This window comes from Chiloscyllium plagiosum, unplaced genomic scaffold, assembly GCF_037043375.1.
Source record: "Chiloscyllium plagiosum isolate Xiang-an unplaced genomic scaffold, Cpla_swu_hap1 HiC_scaffold_19, whole genome shotgun sequence".
NCBI classification, from domain to species: Eukaryota; Metazoa; Chordata; class Chondrichthyes; order Orectolobiformes; family Hemiscylliidae; genus Chiloscyllium; species Chiloscyllium plagiosum.
Genome location: NW_028270157.1, coordinates 63,270,028 through 63,289,031, shown reverse-complemented (window position 1 = coordinate 63,289,031; position 19,004 = coordinate 63,270,028). Strand labels below are relative to the sequence as shown.

The window sequence follows — 19,004 nt, the reverse complement described above, 5'->3', positions numbered from 1 at the left end:
CTGTAAGGATGTGTTTTAGTGAGAAGAATTAAGATTAGACAGTCTAAATAGCCTTTCTCATGACTACTTTTCTTTGATCCTGCTGCGATTTAAAATAACTTGAGTCATGAGAACATTTCATAGCCTGGTGAGATCAACCTGTGACAATATTGGTGTTTATTTTATGCTTTGTGTTATTTTGCAGGCATACCAGCGAATGAACAATTGAGACAACTGGAGCAAATCCTCCCCGGCCTTGAAATTAACGCCATCGCTTTGAACTAGAACCGAGAATGTGGTTCCTGTTGAGTCATTTTTTTGCATTGTCATTCATTTGCTGCTTGGCAGGTAAGTTGAGCGTTGGGCATGACACTGACACGTGAAGGGTTTTCTGCTGCTCCCCTTGGCATGATTTCAGATGCAAAACACTTCAAGGTCAGCATTGAATTTTCATGAAAAATGTAATCTTTGCACCTACAGCTTCCGTTGATGGCTGCGTTCTCGAAGCCTGAAGATGGGGCAATGTGTGGTTTTCGATGCTCATGCGCTCAAAAAGGATGAACTGAATAGTGAAGGAATTAGGGTCGCTATTGAAACATAACCTTTTTTCTCTCTGTTTGAACCGTTGAATTTCCCGGTGCCCATGACTTCCTGTGTACTTGATACCATTTCACATTAAAACCTCTTCTACATGAGCACAGTGGAATGTGGGTGAAAGTAATCCTTTCACAAAGCCTGTTGGATTCATTTCTTGATGTCTGACTGACAACTTAATCATCTATCTTGCTTACTACTATACCTTGGGGTTTTCCAAGTTCTTGCATGAGGCAACGGGCCAGTATAATGTGAAAACTAGCCTGATTCCCTGAACATTTGTAGCATCTTTTATTTTCATTATAAAATCACCGCAAAGCGGAAAGATGATAATTTGTTTCTTCATGGTGGTGTTTGCTTGTTCGGAGTACACATCAATTATGGATGCAAAGATGCACCAAGCCTTATAAAGTTGTAATGTTCAATTTGACGTGAGCCAAAAGCAGGCAGATCATCAGTGTCACCAGCTGACGCTTTGAATGTTCTGTGAATTTGTTACTCCATTCCCAGCTGTCACCTTGAGGCCAGTATCTAGTCACTGAATTGTAAAAATGCTTAAGAAAACAATTGCTCAGGGAATCATGCCTCAACGTCAAGATTTTCCTTCACAAAGTAACCTGAGAGACTGCTCATTCTTTCTGACATTTATTTCAAGGCAGGTAAAGATCATGAAGTGAATTTAAGTCAGTGAAAATGGACACTGTTTAGTCATCACTGGCCATTTCTGAACTGCATCAGTACCCTTAATGTCCAGAGTTAAATTAATATTATGAATGTAAACAAAAAAATGCAATGAAACATTAGTGCATCATTGCAAAAAATGTAAAATATTGGATGGCCAGTGTAAAAGTGGGTATATAAAGTATCCCGTGAATGATATTTTGGGCCCTGCTGAACATACTCAATATTTTCACATTGACCCAAGTTCAGATTGCCGAACTTTGGAAAGATCTTTAAACAGCAGGAAGCATTTGTCGTAAAAATGTGTTACAGTGATGGTAAGTGGGATGATAATTTTGGCAGATTGGACTAAATGAGTATTGTCGTTTGTCTGCCAATAACAGACTTGGGAAAGGTTGTTGGGAACGCAACACATGCAGGACACAGTAAAGTTTATGTCTTAGTTGTTATTTTTACAATGTAACCTGACTGCCATTTGTCATATTGCCATCCCCAGTGCTGTAAGGGAATAAACAAATCACTGTTGGCGTTGGAGGTGTTCTCCATGGAGCCTAGCTTATTAAGTTTAAATAAGTCTTAAGACAGATTTGTGTGCATCTGGCTATGTTCCATGTTGTTTCCTGTTGAATGTCTCCTTGCTGTGATCTCTCTCTCAATTTCAGAGCTTTTTAGACCCAAAATGCAACTGTGTACTTTTATTTGATAGACTGTATTCTTCTAAACTTGGTGCTCCTTGTGAAGATGCGAAGACAGCTGGTTGCTATGCTATGAGTGTTTGGTTGCTATGAAATGAAGTCTGTGCCACAGTAAAGGATGATAGAAGGGAGAAATAGATATGGATGAATAAGTCGAAAGTCACAACTACTCAGGAAGTTGTGTTCCCAGAGATTCATCTTACATATTTGTGACATATGTAAGATTCAAGTTGCATGTTGCAAGACATAATCTAGACTAACATGAATGAGAAGTTAATGAGAAAGATCCTGCTAATTAATAATGGATGTATTTAAGAATACAGTACCAATTCTTCTAGATTTTTAGCATCAGTGAATATGTATTTGTGGCTTTTTAAATCTGAAAATGAAATATACACCTGCTTTTATGGCTTGCATTGTTTATTCTTGGTGGTTTATGGGATATATATGTTTTGTTTTAAAACATATCTCTGAGTTGACACTGGTCTTTGTTTTAGCACATTACCAAGTCCTTACACACCTGGTGGAAAGTTATCCCCTCTTGCTTCCTCCGTTCAATGATAACTTGAATTCTAGAATTCTTGGTCAATCAGTTACTCAAGTAGAAACTTTATTGCTGGAACAGCACAGCAGGTCAGGCAGCATCCAGGGAACAGGAGATTCGACGTTTCGGGCACAGGCCCTTCATCTGCAGACCTCACTTTCTCCCAGTTACTCAAGTAGACAATCTCACATGTTGATGATTAGTTGATAGTTTTATTCTGTCATGTTGAATGTTATTTTGATTTTTCAAAACATTGAAGCCATTATCAGCACAAACCTAGGATTTCCCACTGCAAACAGGTACTGACAATTAAGTAAGGCAGTGGCTTAAATTCTAACCTGAATAATATCTGAACTAAAGCTATTGGTTAAATTATATTTATTTGTTCCCCTGCTATACTGTGTTGTTGAGTTGTGAAACTAAGTGCAGATCCACCATTCTGATCAAAGATATGTAGACCTTTTTATTGGCAAATTTTACTGACTGTCGTGTTTAGAAACATTAACTATTCCCAAAAATGTACAGGCCACATATGAATTTGTATGAATTGGAACTAAATTTAGGTGTTTTAGGTTTTAACAAACTTTCCTACGTGGTTTCTCGGAGTGTGAGCTAATAAGAGCACAGTCAGGGTTGTAATGCATCTGAAACCTCACTGATCAGTACAACAAACATTACATCTCCCCAACTGAAGGGACTTGGAAATGAAATGGAATGATTAAGAAAGGTGATGAATCAAAAATCCAATGCACAAACGAAAGGATTGAAAGGATGATTGATTTGAGAAGATGGAAAAGTGAGAGAAAAAGATGATTTAAATGTTAAATCTGATGTTTTACAAAATTGCAAAGACTAACTCTGAGAGGGTGGTTGGACGTCATTGAGCAATTATTACACCATGCAAGGTTACTTTTCCACCTTTGAATGTAGTATTAATGCAAGAAGTGCTAAGACTATACTTTGTATTAATAGAGTTGTTGTATTGAGTAATGTTGAACTAGGCAGACGTGGTTACATCAATGAACAAGCTGGCAATTATCAATGTCAACATTGAAGCTCAAATGCAATTTTCCAACTCTATGCTTATGACTTGTGGAGCTATCTGCGGCCTTTATTTAAGGAGAAGAGTCAATCTTCTTTTGCCAGGGGACACCACATGAAAAGTTATTGAACTGTACAGTTGAGTTTGCCAGTTGTGAAAAACACAACTTTATTTTACAACCTAAGAAATGGTATTAATTTGTAAGGTGAAGGGTAGTTCAGTGCCATGCTTTTATTACATTTGTAATATTGTCTGCCTAAGTAGTAATCTATGAAGTCATGTTGTGAAGTTTCCATTGTGTGAACCATGTCCTTGTTTATTTGGATCAAGACTGTTGTTTATGATTCATTTTATGAAGGCTCATCAGCCTGATCAGAACTTGGAATATTTTGTGCTTCCTATCATCCTGTGAGGAAACCTATTGAAGCATTGTAGCTCAGGGTGTGTTCCACGTGACTTGTTTGTGCCAAAACATAAGATTTACAGGAATGATTTGTGAAGATAATGATCTTATTCGCATTAAATGTCCCTATCTTTTGTAGCTGTCTCTTGCTGTCTACCATCTCATGAGTGAAAGTTATGCTTTTGAAATAATTTTTCTTTATTTTTCTGCCTTTATATTCTAAGTTTTGGTTTATTTTTCTATATTTTAAGATGGCTCTGGAGAGTGGCAACACAACATGTAACTTGTCATTCTATGTAGTAACAAAATAGATGTGATAATTAATAAAACAAATCAAATCAATTTAAACTAATCACACACTTGATTTTTGGCGCATTTTCTATCCAAAACACTTCCGTTGCTTATTACGACTTTAACAGAAACAGTTATTTACTGAGTTATCAAGTATCTGTGTCAGGCTGTGTAGAGTTCCATTTCAATGTCAGCCAACACTTGCCCCTTCCAATCTGCTGCAACACACAGTTTCTTGGGTAATGTTTCAAAGGTCCCCTGTATCGTGTCCAAAATAGAATTGTTCAACTCTGTGTGACTTCAGCATGAAATAACAGAAATGGCTCTGGAATATTGGATTGAACGTGATTGTGTGGCTCAACACAGAGGAGATTTTCTTAGAGTTTTACTGGGCTTCTAATCAAATGGCGTTTGTTTGAGGATGGGAGATAATTTATTGTTGATACTAATGACCTATTTTTCTGTGATATCAGTAAAGAATTGGGCATCTCCAGTCAGATGTTAAACAGATACTGATGCTTTGTGATCTTTCTTTTGTCTGTGAGCTACTAACTGTTGCTGTTTAATAATTTTAAAATCAATAACGTATTTTTTACAGGTTTTAGCGAATGTGCTGCAGCATCACTGTGTGGGTGAATAATTCTTGTTCATATGGTAGAACCTCCTTCATGTCTATGTGGTTCAATCATCAGTTTCAGTCCCTTAGCTACCATTCTGATCAAAAGCTTTGTTCTTCTGTTGGTCACAGGCACATGGGCCTTGCCCATATGATCTATGTACCCAAGTTTGCCAAAAAGCACTGGTGGCTGTCAATCTGTGATTTTTGGTAGGACATCATCAGGCAAGGTTTGAATCCATTGTTTTAGTTTTGTACAGAGCAGACCCTAGATATAAAATAATGTGCAACAATCTGGATGAGCGTTATTGGACAGGCTTTGGGTCAGTTTCACTTCAGATATTTTTAGCAGAAGAAATAACAAAGGGAAACTGAGTTTGTGCAAAGGATGTACAACACTAAAACCCTGCACAATGGTTAGCACTGCTACCTCTCAGCGCCAGGGACCTGGCGTTGTTTCCACCCTTGGGTGACTGTGTGTGTGGAGTTAGCACATTCTCCCCGTGTCTGTGTGGGTTTCCTCCCACAGTCCAAAGATGTGCAGGTTAGGTGGATCTGTCATGGGGAATGTGGGAATTTGGGGGAGGGGGGGGTGGGATGCTGTTCGAAGGGTCAGTGCAGACTCATGGGCTGAATGGCTTCTATCTTAACTATTGGGATTCTCTGATTCTGTGAATATTGGGGACAATTATTAAGTTATGTGCTCTGATGACACAGTAGATATGTGAGATTCATTGAAACAATAGTGCTGGTGAGAAAACTTGTTAAAATAAATTTTCTGTGATTTATTCATGCCTGTAATTCACCTGAGGATGAGGAAGAGTCAGCACAAAGTTATGTGCTCTTTTTCTATGACTTTGCCATCGCTCATTGTGCATTGGAGACTTCCTACACTAAAACAGCTTTTCTGATTATCAGTGAATCCTGTCAAGATGGCGATATATTTTCAGGGGCCAACCAAACTGCTGAACTTTTTTCACTTCATGACCATTCAGACCATTTCTTATGGAATACAACAAGAAGAAGGCTATTGATGCTCCTGAAGCTCACCCATCTACTTTTCTAGTTTTGTGTCTCTGCTCAGGTTAGTACCCAATGAAGAGCAAAGTATTTTGAGCACCCACAACATTTGCATCTCTTTACTTCCCACATTTACCACACTGTGTGTGAAAACGTTTCTGTTGTTTGATCTGAATTTCCTGTTCTCTCACTTTTCTTTTCCTCTCTCTCTCCATCTCCCCCCCCTCTTTGTGTTTCATACGCACACACTTACACATGCTCTCTCTCTCTCTCTCCTACCCTAGCTTCTACCTTGTTACTGACTTTGACAAATTGAAGCTGTCCTAATGAGATTCTCTTCCAAAATGTGAGCCTGCACTGGGCCAGTCACCGCCAAGTGCACCCAAGATGAGTGCACTGTTTGAAGTTATTCTACTTACAATATCAGGTGTATACTCAGCAGCTTCCTGAACTGTATTGATGAGAATTCAGAATTGATAACCATTGATTGCCAGGAGCCAAATGCCGGTGGATTTTGGTGCTGGGACAGTTCACTGTCAGAAAACTAACATTCAAAAATAAAGTTTCTATTGGTGTTACATGATTACGCTCTAATTATTTAGCAGCAATAATCTTGTAGTTGCATTGAGTAAGTAAGATAACGTCGAGTTCTGTCGACTGTACAGAGAGGAGTTTGTTTTGGGACCACCAATATCCTTGACACCAGTGTTAGGAATACCACGGTAGGAATGGCTCCCCATCATGTCTGCTATCTGTGGGCTGCGGGGAGGGGGTGGGTGGGAAGGGCAGTGTATGTGCTTTCATATTTACTGCTCTGTGTGTATCTCCCACAGTCTCAGTTGGAGATCCAAGGCAGCTGGTCACTCTGCCAGGTGGGATTTGGAAAGTATGCGCATGATAAGATTCCAATCCTCTTCCACATGCTATCATCATGAAAGAGAAGCCACTGAGACAAAGGACGATAGTGGGAGAATAAGTTCTTGAAACTGTTATCAGGCTTTGAGTCAAAATGTCTCTGAAGGCAAGAGAAAACTGTACATTGATGCAGGATGTAGAACTTTTAGAATTCTTTAATGGGATGGGGGCACTCCTGGCTAGGTCAGCATTTATTGCCCATTGGTAATTGTCCTTGAGATGAGTGGGAAGCTACCTTGTTGAACTGCTGCAGTCTAGATAGAGTCTCAGTGCTGTGAGGAAGGGAGTGCCAGGATTATTCAATTCCATAATGCCCCCCCCCCCCCCACTGGCCTTACCACTCTGTCCTTCTCCTTTTCCTTCTCTTCCCTGATCCTCCTCCCCATTTCCTGCTTGCTTTACCCTCGTTCCCTCCATTTCCTCAACCTGGCGGTGCCCCTCTCTTATTGTGGCCACCAAGTTATTAAAAACCAAGCACAAAGCTGCCGGCTTCCCAAGGCAGTCTTGGCAAACTGGGTCTGGCAGTAAGACGTGGAGCTGCTGAAGCCGCAGAATTAACGGACTATTGCGGAAGTGGCAGTAAAAATGGAACTGGATGAGGATGTATGTGAGGGTTAGCAAGGCGGCAGGTCATGAGGTAGAGCACAGTATTCAAGGTTTAAGACACCAGATTTGAAGTCGATGGAAGAAAAGCTACATGAGGGGCTGGGAAGGCTGAGAGGAATCGATGCAGCTGTTGATTTTTACAGCATGATAGTGTCTACTTTAGGCATGATTGACAATTCAGTATAATGAGAAATATACATAGCTTGGCTCCCTGTGGTAGAGGAATTGGGTGATAACCTTCATGTAAGCATTGACACTCTACACTTTTGAAACTTAATTAGTTACAGAATGAATGATAGAATCCCTATCGTGTGGAAGCAGGCCATTCGGCCCATTGAGTCTGCACCGACCCTCTGAAACACATCCCACCTATACCCACTCCCCCTTCCCACTCCCTGTAACCCTGCATTTCCCGTGGCTAACCCATCTCGTCTACACTTTGTTGAACACCATGGACAATTTCAGCATGGCCAATCCACCGAACCTACAGATGTTTGAACTGTGGGGGTGAACCAGAGCACCCGGAGGAAACCCACGCGGACACGGGGAGAATGTGCACACTCCACACAGACAGTCGCCCGAGGCTGGGATTGAACCTGGGTCCCTGGTGCTGTGATGCAGCCGGGCTAATCACTGAGACGGATATGTATATATGTGTATATATAGGGATATTTCTGCATACGTTCTCTCAGTCAATGCCACAGGAAATTCAGACAAAATGTTGGATTAAAGTTAACTTCGCAGTCAATACAAACAGTACCTTGGTGCAATGTATGATCATAGTCTTGTTATAGCTTGTATCATTCAGATTTTGACACTGAGGTGGACATCAGCATAGCGTTTTGTGAGCCCTTAAACAACATGTCAGCAGCAACTTGTTTCCTCACAGGATTCAATCCCTTCAGCATCAGCTCAGAATATCATCATTTATCGACTTTGAAAATTTCATCTGAGGATTATGTATCATTTCTGACGTGAGAATAAAGACAAAGCAGCATTTCAGTCTTTGGACTGGATACTGACTCTGCCCTCTGCATTCATGACTTCTTGATTTGGAGATGCCGGTGTTGGACTGGGGTGGACAAAGTTAAAAATCGTGCGACACCAGGTTATAGTCCAACAGGTTTAGATTAGATTAGATTACTTACAGTGTGGAAACAGTGTGGAAATATTCCGGCTTCCACATCTCCAACCAGCGGCCCCTAGTGGACAGACCTCGTCCTGCGGAGCGCATGGCTCTCCACCCATTGGCTGACGGTGAACCGGTTGGAGAAGGAGGGGGCGCGGAAAGCATATACCACCCAGACCCATACTCTTATATTTACCCCTTCACCTAACACTACGGACAATTTAGCATGGTCAATTCACCTAACCTGCACATTTTTGGATTGTGGGAGGAAACCGGAGCACCCGGAGGAAACCCACGGGGAGAATGTGCAAACTCCACACAGAGAGTCGCCTGAGGCGGGAATTGAACCCGGGTCTCTGGCGCTGTGAGGCAGCAGTGCTAACCACTGTGCCACCGTGCCGCCCACTAGCTTTCGGAGGTGGACAACCACCTGATGAAGGAGCAGCTCTTCGAAAGCTAGTGCTTCCAAATAAACCTGTTGGATTATAACCTGGTGTTGTGTGATTTTTAACTTCTGTTTGACTTTTAGACTTGTCGCATTGCTTGTACCATTTTCCCTTATTTCTGGTTAAACTCTGTCCTATGCAGTGATTTCTCACCCATGGTTCTCACCACTATCAATGTCTTGGTCTTTGGTTCTTTTGACAAAATATGGGTATTGGTGTATATTGGTAAGCATGAAAAGTGAAGCACCATCATAACAAACATGATCGTTGCACGTTTGAAAAAGATCAGATGTCTTGGAATATGTGAATACAGAGGAATTTTATGATGTTATTAGGCTCCGAGGTCAATTCATCATCATGGATCCCACAGCTCAGAGGCCATTTAACCCAATATTTCCCTGTGAGCTCTTCGTAAGATATTGCCATTTAATCCTACTCCCTAATTTTCTTTTGCCTGTATCCCTCTAAGTCTGCCCTTGTTAAGTTGCCTTTGGAAGTTATAATTGAATCTTTCATGCAAAAAGTTCAACACCATGGCAATTTTACTTTTTTAAAAGGAGAGTGACCTCTAGTTAATGGGCTCCTGCCAGAATCCCCTCATTTACTCTCAAAACTCCTTGTTACCTCTCAGTTCAATGAAATAATCATTAGCATTCGCACAGATTGAAAATGTGTGCAGAAGGTATATGTAGCAGCAATTTAAAGTAAAATTAACCCATATGCTGTGTCATACAGAAGCTATTTCCTGTTGGAGTTATCTTCTCATTAACTTTTGACAAGTAGTCAAGGCAAGAAGAATTCCTTTCTCTGGACTATCATATTGTGTTCCAAGAGATAACTTGGAGAAAGTCACTTTGGTTTTCAAACATCATTTGATCAGCAGTGAATTTGTTAGCTTGATCCAGCTAATTTGTAAGATCATCAGACCTTCTGTTACTAAGTGGCAGAAATGTCTATATCAGTAAATCACCAATTACTTCTTCGATTCCAACTCATTGATCCTCTCGACCAAGGATCTCTGTTGCTCCCTCAGTCTCTCTTTCTCTCCTATGGATATTAAGTTATTAAACCCAGACTTGATGCCATTGGTTAATAATCTTCTCAATCCCCACACGCATGTCTTCTCAGCCAGCCTGCGCAGGGATTCACTTTGCTGTCCATTTTGGTCTTGAATTTTAAAATAAAAAGTAATTGGAATTTTGTATGAACTCCTTTGCAATGCAATAATAAATGTCCCAAGTACCTTTGATGGATTGACCATGAATTATAGAGCTTGAGTAGTGAAGCTCAGTTACCCAGATGTGATTGGGTTCTAAATAAAACAAAATACACAGGGCAGATCTGAAAACTCTTGAAGCCTCGAAGAAATGCAAATTGCTTTTTCCTGGCAGTCTGAAGGTGGCATGCTGGGATCATTTAAGACTCTGTGGAAAATCTTGCCTTTCTCTATGATGGCAGGTATCTTAGCACAACAATGGAATTGTCACTGGGGGTGCCCCCCCAAAAAAAGTACATTCTGTTCAGGTTTGAAGAACAAAGTGTTCTTGCCAAGAAAGTATTTCGAAAACTTTGTATTCTGAGGGGAAGATCGTGGTGTTATGCCACTGTTGGAATGACTTCGAATTAGTCCAGTCTGTTTGGAATAGTAATACTTTCTTTTAACATCATCCACCGCACGGGTCGTTGAGCAAGCCATTGCAATGGGTTGGAGTGATTTATCGCTCTCTAATAATCAAAGTTTATTTTGCAACCAAAAAGTAATGATGCAGGGTCTGTAATTCTATAAGGAAATGTGCTGAATGATGAGCTTATGTAGTTAATTATTTGGAAGCTTAAGTTCTTAAAATGGTGAAAAATTGTTTTTAGCATTTTGGTTTTTGACGGACTGCGTTTTATTAAAACAACACCTCAGCTGAAAAGGACCTCTTCATCTCTCTGAACCAATCTGCTTGTTTCTGAGTGAACTTCTACAAAAAAAATCAAAGTTATTTTGTTTCAAAGGGCAGTATCAAGAAATAATGTGACTTCAGATAAATGAGAAGCAAGCCACATAAGTAGGTAATTGCTAGGATGTTTTACAGTGAGTGGGAGAGAGAGAGATAGAGAACGGGGCTCTGAAGTAAGTTCACTCAGGCAGACAAGTAAACTCACTTAGAAAGAAGCAGATTGATTCAGAAAGAGGAGGTCATTTCCAGCTGAGGCATTGTTATTAGCAATCAAAGCAGTCAGGGCTGGACACCAAGTCAGAATCAGAATCTATGGCTCTGTCCGAGAGAAAGACATCCATCCAAGCTGTTGACAGAAACAGTGTTAAGTAGTAAATGAACTAAGTTAGACATTTGTTTCCAAGTCTTGGGAAGAGACATTGAGTGAAGACAATGTATATTATGTGAATCCAGAGATATTTAAAATTCATTTGTGGGACATGGGCGCCACTGGCTGGCTAGCATTTATTTGCTCAAGAGAAGCCAATAAAAGCCAGGCCCACAAAACAATAACCTCAGCAAGATGGCAGGAATAACCTCCTACCTGAGGTCTTAGTACCTGTCCTTGGGTTAAAAGGGTTGAATGTATTTGAGGACACCTGTAGTGAGATCTTTTCAAATAGCTCCTGTACAGTATAGTTCATGGTTTTCTTTTGCATCATAAACTTCTTGTGTTTAAATTACATCGACTGTCTGTTGTGAAAAAGTTCACTCCATCATAAACAAAAAGAAAAAAGTATAACTTAGGTTCTATCAAGCCAGGTCTTAATTTGTCATGTATTGCCATCAACTGGTATCAACAAGAAAAATGAAAATGCCTTAGAAGTTGGATTGTACCCAGCGAGAGAGCACCTCATTGCAGTGTATGTTGCAAGAGTGAATGAGGCTGGCAGCCAGAACAGTGGTTTACCTGGCTCTCAGTTTGTTGTCAGTGAGATGCAAGTCACAGCTTCCACATACAACTCACTGGTAGCAAAGTGGAAGGGGGTTTCAGGGTAGCAGGAGAGAGTGGTATATAGTTCTAATGTGAAATATTCTGGCTTGTCCTAGCTCGTGTGAGTCATTGACAATGTTATTTCCACAAAGAGTCATGGAGATGTACAGCATGGAAACAGACCCTTTGGTCCAACTCATCCATGCTGATCAAATCCTAAATTAATTGAATCCCATTTTCAGTACTTGGCCCATATTCCTCTAAATCCTTTCTATTCATGTACTTATCCAGATGTCTTTTAAATGTTGTAATTGTATCAGCTTCCACCACTTCCTCTGGCAGCTCATTCCATACATGTACCACCCTTTATGTGAAAATTTGTCCTTTAGGTCTCTTTTAAATCTTTCCCCCCTCACTCTAAACCTATGCCCTCTAGTCCTGGACTCCCCATTCCAGGGAAAAAGACCTTGTCTATTTACCCTATCCATGCTCCTTATGATTTTATAAACCTCTATAAGGTCAGGCCTCAGCATCTGATGCTCCAGGGAGAACAGCCCCAACCTGTTCAGCCTCTCCCTATAGCTCAAACCCTCCAACCCTGGAGACATCCTTGTAAATCTTTTCTGAACCCTTTCAAGTTTCCCAGCATCTTTCCTATAGCTAGGAGACCAAAATTGCACACACAATTCCAAAAGTGGTCTAACAAATGTTCTGTACAGCTGCAACATGACCTCCCAACTCCTGTACTCAATACTCTGGCCAATAAAGGAAAGCATTCTAAACGCCTTTTTCACTATCCTATCTACTTTCAAGGAACAGTGAACCTGCACTCCAAGGTCTCTTTGTTCAGCAACGCTCCCCAGGTTACAACTTATGTTGCATCCTCAATTTGGTGGGTGTATCTCTTTACGCCAATGTAATATCCATGCATACAAAGCAGTCCTAACCAACTTGACGGGTAGAGTATGTAAGGCATGTGGGACCGTTGGTCTAAGTTTGAAATACAAGCTCAGTGCAATCATTATCTGTGATCATTTTCTTTTCATTCTATCTGCTTATTATTTTCAGACTGCACGGACTGTTTGGACTTCCCTTGTAATCTCTTCTTGTAATGACAAATTCCAAAGCCCCCCCCCTCCCCAAATAAATTGACGCATTCCTAGTGTTATCAGCCCAGCTGAATGTACTACTGGACACAACAGATTCCAGAATGTAATGTGGCTTGATAGATCTCCTCTCTAATTTAGCATGCTTTTCACATCAGGTGAATAATTATGGGTTAGCAGTAAAACAGAATTTTGTTGCACAAAAGAAATAAAGGTAAAGTAATTTGAAAGACTTCAGAGCACATGAAAAGAGCAAAGAGTTGTCTACTTCCCAACATTGTCATTGTTAAATTGATCAAAATCCAATCAGATCTGTAGGTTTGTGTTAATTGCATTCTCTCAGTTCCAGTTCTGACATTTGTGAGACTGTTCTTGACTGTTCACCCAGACACAAGTTTAGACTTTCAGTCTTTTAATGATCTGCAGAGTTCTAATCAAGCACTTCTGGTCTGAAAATTTCACAAACTACACTTTGTCACCAGTTTGTCCTTAACTCCTCTGAACAATTCTCGTTTTCAAGGAGATTACGTTTGCTTCTAACCTCAGTCAGAACGCATCTGAATAAAATTTTACAAACTTAACGATCCTAGATTCTGCCACAGCTAATGCCTTTTTTGCATTAGTCCATACAATAGAATCCCTGCAGTTATGGAAACATGCCCTTCGACCTAACAAGTCCACACCGACCCTTCGAAGAGTAACTCACTCAGAACCATTCCCTGAACCTATTATGCTACATTTACCGCGAACTAATGCACAGAACCAACACATCCCTGAACACTATGGGCGACTTAGCATGGCCAATTCACCTTTGGATGTTGTGAACCCCTCAGGATTTTAATAAACTTTCATTAACACTCCAGGGGTTCTTGCAGTCGCCGACTCTTTCTGACATATAATGGTTTTAAATTTATGATTCCAAAAAGACTGACTTTCATTAACTTTAAAACCCTTTTGTAAAATATTCGAGTAATCATATGCCACTTGTTTGAAATGCAATCTTAAAAAAACCTTACATTAACACATTTCTATAAAAATAAATAAAGGAAACCTAGTACACATGTCTCTAAAGCTATTGAGGCTTGGAAAAACACCTCAGGGGATTCCACTGCGAGCTGAGGCACACTTTCGGGTTCTCAATAACTAACTTTGAAAGTACAATATCAGACATTCAAAAGAAATGCAAACTTTGGAAAACAAATGTTTAAGTTATATTAGAAGATTGTGGATGAGTTTTCTGCTGAACATTTGGTTCCACATTTTCGTGGGTCAGGGGAGCACTCATGTTTTGAAGGATTTCCCTTGCCCAATTTTTCTCCATGTTTGTGCATTCAGAGATGAAACCTAAGATGTTGACCAGTCAGTCAATATGGGAATATGCTGATAATGATCAAATAAACTACCTTGAAAATACCTTCCCAGTTTCAGAAAGTTCAAATGAAATGAAAGCATCGTAGAGTTGGATAGCATAGAACCAGACCCTTCACTCTAACTCATTCATGCTGACTGGATATCCTAAATTGATCTCGTTGCATTTGCCAGCACTTGGCCCATATCCCTCCAAACTCTTCCTATTCATATACCCATCCAGATGTCTTTTAAATGTTGTAATTGTACCAGCCTCCATCACTTCCTCTGGCAACTCATTCCATACACACGCTGCCCTCTGTGTGAAAACGTTGCCTCTTAGGTCCCTTTTCTATCTTTGTCCTCTCTCCTTAAACTTATGCTGTCTAACTTTGGACTCTCTTACCCTGGGGAAAAGACTTGGCAATTCACCCTGTCCATGCCCCTCATGGTTTTATAAACTTGTATAAGATCACCCTCAGCCAGGGAAAACATCTCCGGCCTAATCAGCTCCACCGTATAGCTCCAACCCTCCAACCCTGACAACATCCTTGTAAACCACTTCTGCACCCTTTCAAGTTTAAAAACATCTTTCTGTTGTAGGGAGACTAAAATTGTATGCAGTCTTCCAAAAGTGCTTTCTTCTTCACTAGTCCCATGGTTTGGAAAGCTGTGAACTAAGCAAACATTCAGCAAATTTGAAAGAATAAAATCACGAACATCGTTTAGACACAACCTTTAAAATTCACGATGACACGTGCCATCTAGAGTCATAGAGATGTACAGCATGGAAACAGACCCTTCGGTCCAACCCGTCCATGCCGACCAGATATCCTAACCCAATCTCGTCCCACCTGCCAGCACCCGGCCCATATCCCTCCAAACCCTTCCTATTCATATATCCATCAAATGCCTCTTAAATGTTGCCATTGTACTAGTCTCCTCCACTTCCTCTGGCAGCTCATTCCATACACATACCACCCTCTGTGTGAAAAAGTTGCCCGTAGGTCTCTTTTATATCTTTCCCCTCTCACCCGAAACCTATGCCCTCTAGTTCTGGACTCCCCGAGCCCAGGGAAAATACTTTGCCTATTTACCCTATCCATGCCCCATATAATTTTGTAAACCTCTATAAGGTCACCCCTCAGCCTCCAAGGCAATAGATGCATGGGAAGTCCACTACCTGTAAGTTCCCCACTAAGTCACTCACCATCCTGACTTTGAAATATAACTTTATAAAAAAACGAATACTGTAAATCAGAAACAAAAAATAGAAGTTGCTGGAAAAGCTCACCTGGGCTGGAAACATCTACAAAGAGAAATCAGAGTTAACATCTCTTTAGAAGGGTCACCGGACCCGCGACATTAAGTCTGATTTCTCTTCACAGATGCTGTCGGATCTGCTGAACCTTTCCCGCAACTTCGGTTTTTTGTTGGAAATGTAACTGTGTTCCCTCATTGTTGTTGGAAGTTCCTCCCCAATAGGTTTTATGAATGTACTTCCACCATGTGAACTGGAGCAGTTCAAGAAGGAAGCTCACCACCACCTTCTCATGGACAATTAGGGATGGACAGTATATGCTGGCCCAGTGACAACCCACATCTTGTGAATGAATAATAAGGACTTTTTCATAAATGAGATGACTATGTTGTACATGATAATAAATGTGGTATTCTTAAACAGTTGATGATATTTCAGTTGATTAAATATTTGTTTCTTGTTTGGTGGATGTTTTCTCCATGGCAGTTGGCAAATTTCTCCAACATAGGCGAAAGTGAGGACTGCAGATGCTGAAGATCAGAGTCTAGATTAGAGTGGTGCTGGAAAAGCACAGCAGGTCAGGCAGCATCCGAGGAGCAGGAAAATCGACGTTTTGGGCAGAAGCCCTTCATCAGCTTCTCCCCGAAATGTCAAATTTCTCCAGTATATCTAGAAAAAAACTACCATATAGGAAATGTTCCTCCATTTTATCCCAGTTCCTTCAGCATTTTTGAGCACAGGGCTCTTGCTGAAACATTTGAATGCTCCGTGATCACTTTTGAAACAGCTAATATCAAAGTTACCATGCAAATATCAACAAATTACAGACAATACTTCCTCCGTCCTCCTAAGTGTGGAAGGGGCGACATTACTGAAAATGTGAATTTCCAAAATTGTTGGTGACAGTGGCCACATTTGATGATTAAAAGCATTTAGGTGCCAGAGGTAATCAACAGGTCTGAAAGTGCCTTTGGGAAAGAAACAGAGCTAACATTTTGGGTCTGGTGTGACAGTTTTTGTCTTGCCACAGACTTGTCAAGTATTTCCAAAACTTATCATTTGTCTTTCAGACTTTCAACTCCTGAAGTATTTTCCTCTCATTTCCATGTTGAGTGAATTGTGTGGCAGACATTGTCAGCAATCAAACTCTTCTATCAAGCGAATGTCAGTAGCTATTTGGGTTTTACGTCTACTTGACTTAGTAATTAGATATTCGATTAGAGTCGTGCACTTTTCCTGTAGTGTTTGCAGTATGATGAATTGAATTCTTCATTTACAGCCAAGCTGATATCTTGGTATTCCATGCCAGGATTCATTGGGAGCTAATTACCTGTTCTATTGCCACTCCTTGCATTGTAGAGTTGAATCATGGAGTCAACTGGACAACTTTGGCTTGAGAAAAGAAAGTACCTCCAATATTTTCTTGTTTCGTCGTAGGCGTGGGAAAGAATTACCCAAGTTTTGTCAAGGACATCCTGGGAACTTTGTAAACCTAAGCAGATGTGCAGTTTTATTATTTTGAATATTGTACCAGCTTGTAAGTGGCTGAGCATCAAGCTGAGCATAATAATGAGTGCCAGCAACACTTGGACATCTCTCATCCAAATTCCTGTTATTTTTCATTCCGGTCCAACCTTGCAGGGCTAACTATGGGTCTTCCATAAGGATACTTTAAAAAAATCTTGAAATATTCATCAAAAAGCAGTCATTTTTCTGTACACTGTACAGAATTCTGAAATCACTGAAGAAACACCATATTCCAGATCATTCTTCTTGTGATATCATTCCTTTTACTCATGGCCTTGCCAGTCCTTTTGAAAGATCCCATCAATCGCCGTGTCTTCATGACAAAACAATTTGAGCAGACTGTTTCACTCGCTTCCTGTTTATTGTGAGACATGATGTTTAAAGGGATTTAAACAGTATAGGGGTCTGTCTCCATGTTGCTGTCTGATGCATTAGCAGGATGGCTTCCAATGCCCTGAATTTACCCCCTCTTTCTTTGAAGCAAGGCCAATGATGAAGTAATTTATTTCTGGAAGTCTTCAATGGGCAGGAAACACTGAAAAATCTCCGCGGCTATAACCTTTGGAGATTAGAAGAGGTGATCTCATTGAAGATATGAGTTTCTGAAGGGGGTCAGTGGAGGAGAGACTGATTGTGGCTTCCCCTGACTAGGAAATCTAGAATACAGGAGCAGTGCCTCAGGATGAGAGAGTGGTCATTCAGGATTGAGGTGAGTTGCCATTTCTTCACTTGAAAAGTTGTGAATCTTCAGAATTCTTTACCCCTGAGAGATGTGGATTTGTCTTCTTTGATCATTTTTAAGTATAGAAGAAACAGGTTTCTGTTTTTTCACTTAATCAGGAAAATGGAACGCAGGGCAGAAGTGGGAGTTGAATCCCATGATCAGCCATAATTGCATTGAATGACAGAGCAGGCATAAAGGACCACATAATCTACCCTTTCTTCTAACTGTTAGGCTTTTGTGACTGTCCGCATTACTTAAAAACAGTAAGATTGTACACTGGTACCCCACTACAATGGAGTCACCGATAACACAGAGCTTTTGGCTGGTTCTTGGCAGGGCTGTATAAGCATGGTTCACCCAGCAGAGAGTCAAGGGTGTGCCTGTAACTGGTCCTGTTAGGCAAGCTCAAGCCAAGAGGCATTTTACGCCAAGTACATGGAAATACCAGTGTCTCACAGAGGTTAGAGCTGGAAAAAGATGATTAGAAAGATTCATAAACTAGCAAGCCACTGTAAGCAGAGAGCACCAGGCCTTCTATGCTGTGACAAAACTGGTCTACACAAACTGATTCCACTCATCATCGGAAAATTCACCAAACCATACTGCTTGCATCATCTATATCTAAAACCACAAGCCATAAATCAAGACGGGTCAAAGCCTGGATCGCATCATCACCTTCAAAGCTTGTTTCCATCATGAACTCATACTGAATGTCACCAAATATTTCAACCTACTGTGGAAGGCCACCTTCTGCCTCCCAGCTCCCCTGCAGCCCCATCCCCACCCTGACCCCCAGAGAACTGAGTAACACAAGATGGCAACATCAAATGCACTTACCTAATGAGCGACAAGACTTCAAAAATTCCAGCTCTTGACCAAGGCAACATGTTGATTTTCAAATATGACTATAATGCTGAACTAATCAACGGAATGACAGATCTTCACGTGGGTGACAGCTTTCCTGAAGAAACTTAAATTTGTCTCCCTTCTTCACATTTATTCACTGATGACGATTTTAGGAAGCTTGTATCCATTCGTGGCTAGTCAGGTGTGTGTGTGACTGGCAAATTCTTCCATAGTTTGTGCAGGAGAATACCCGGTTACTGCTGGGAATAATTGGATCTATCCACCTTTTCCTTTTCTCTTTCACATTGGTCTT

The 19,004-nt window shown here is 40.7% G+C and overlaps 1 protein-coding gene across 8 annotated transcripts in view; it reads left to right on the top strand.

The window, feature by feature from the left end:
* Positions 1–19,004, top strand: part of LOC122559499 (contactin-1) — a 771,145-nt gene that overhangs the window by 321,932 nt on the left and 430,209 nt on the right. For all 8 annotated transcript variants that reach the window (XM_087997462.1, XM_087997461.1, XM_043709043.2 and 5 more), the window contains one exon: positions 185–327. In XM_087997462.1, coding sequence (XP_087853588.1) covers positions 273–327 — 55 coding nt within the window. In that variant the 5' untranslated portion in view covers positions 185–272. The remainder of the gene's footprint in view (positions 1–184; positions 328–19,004) is intronic.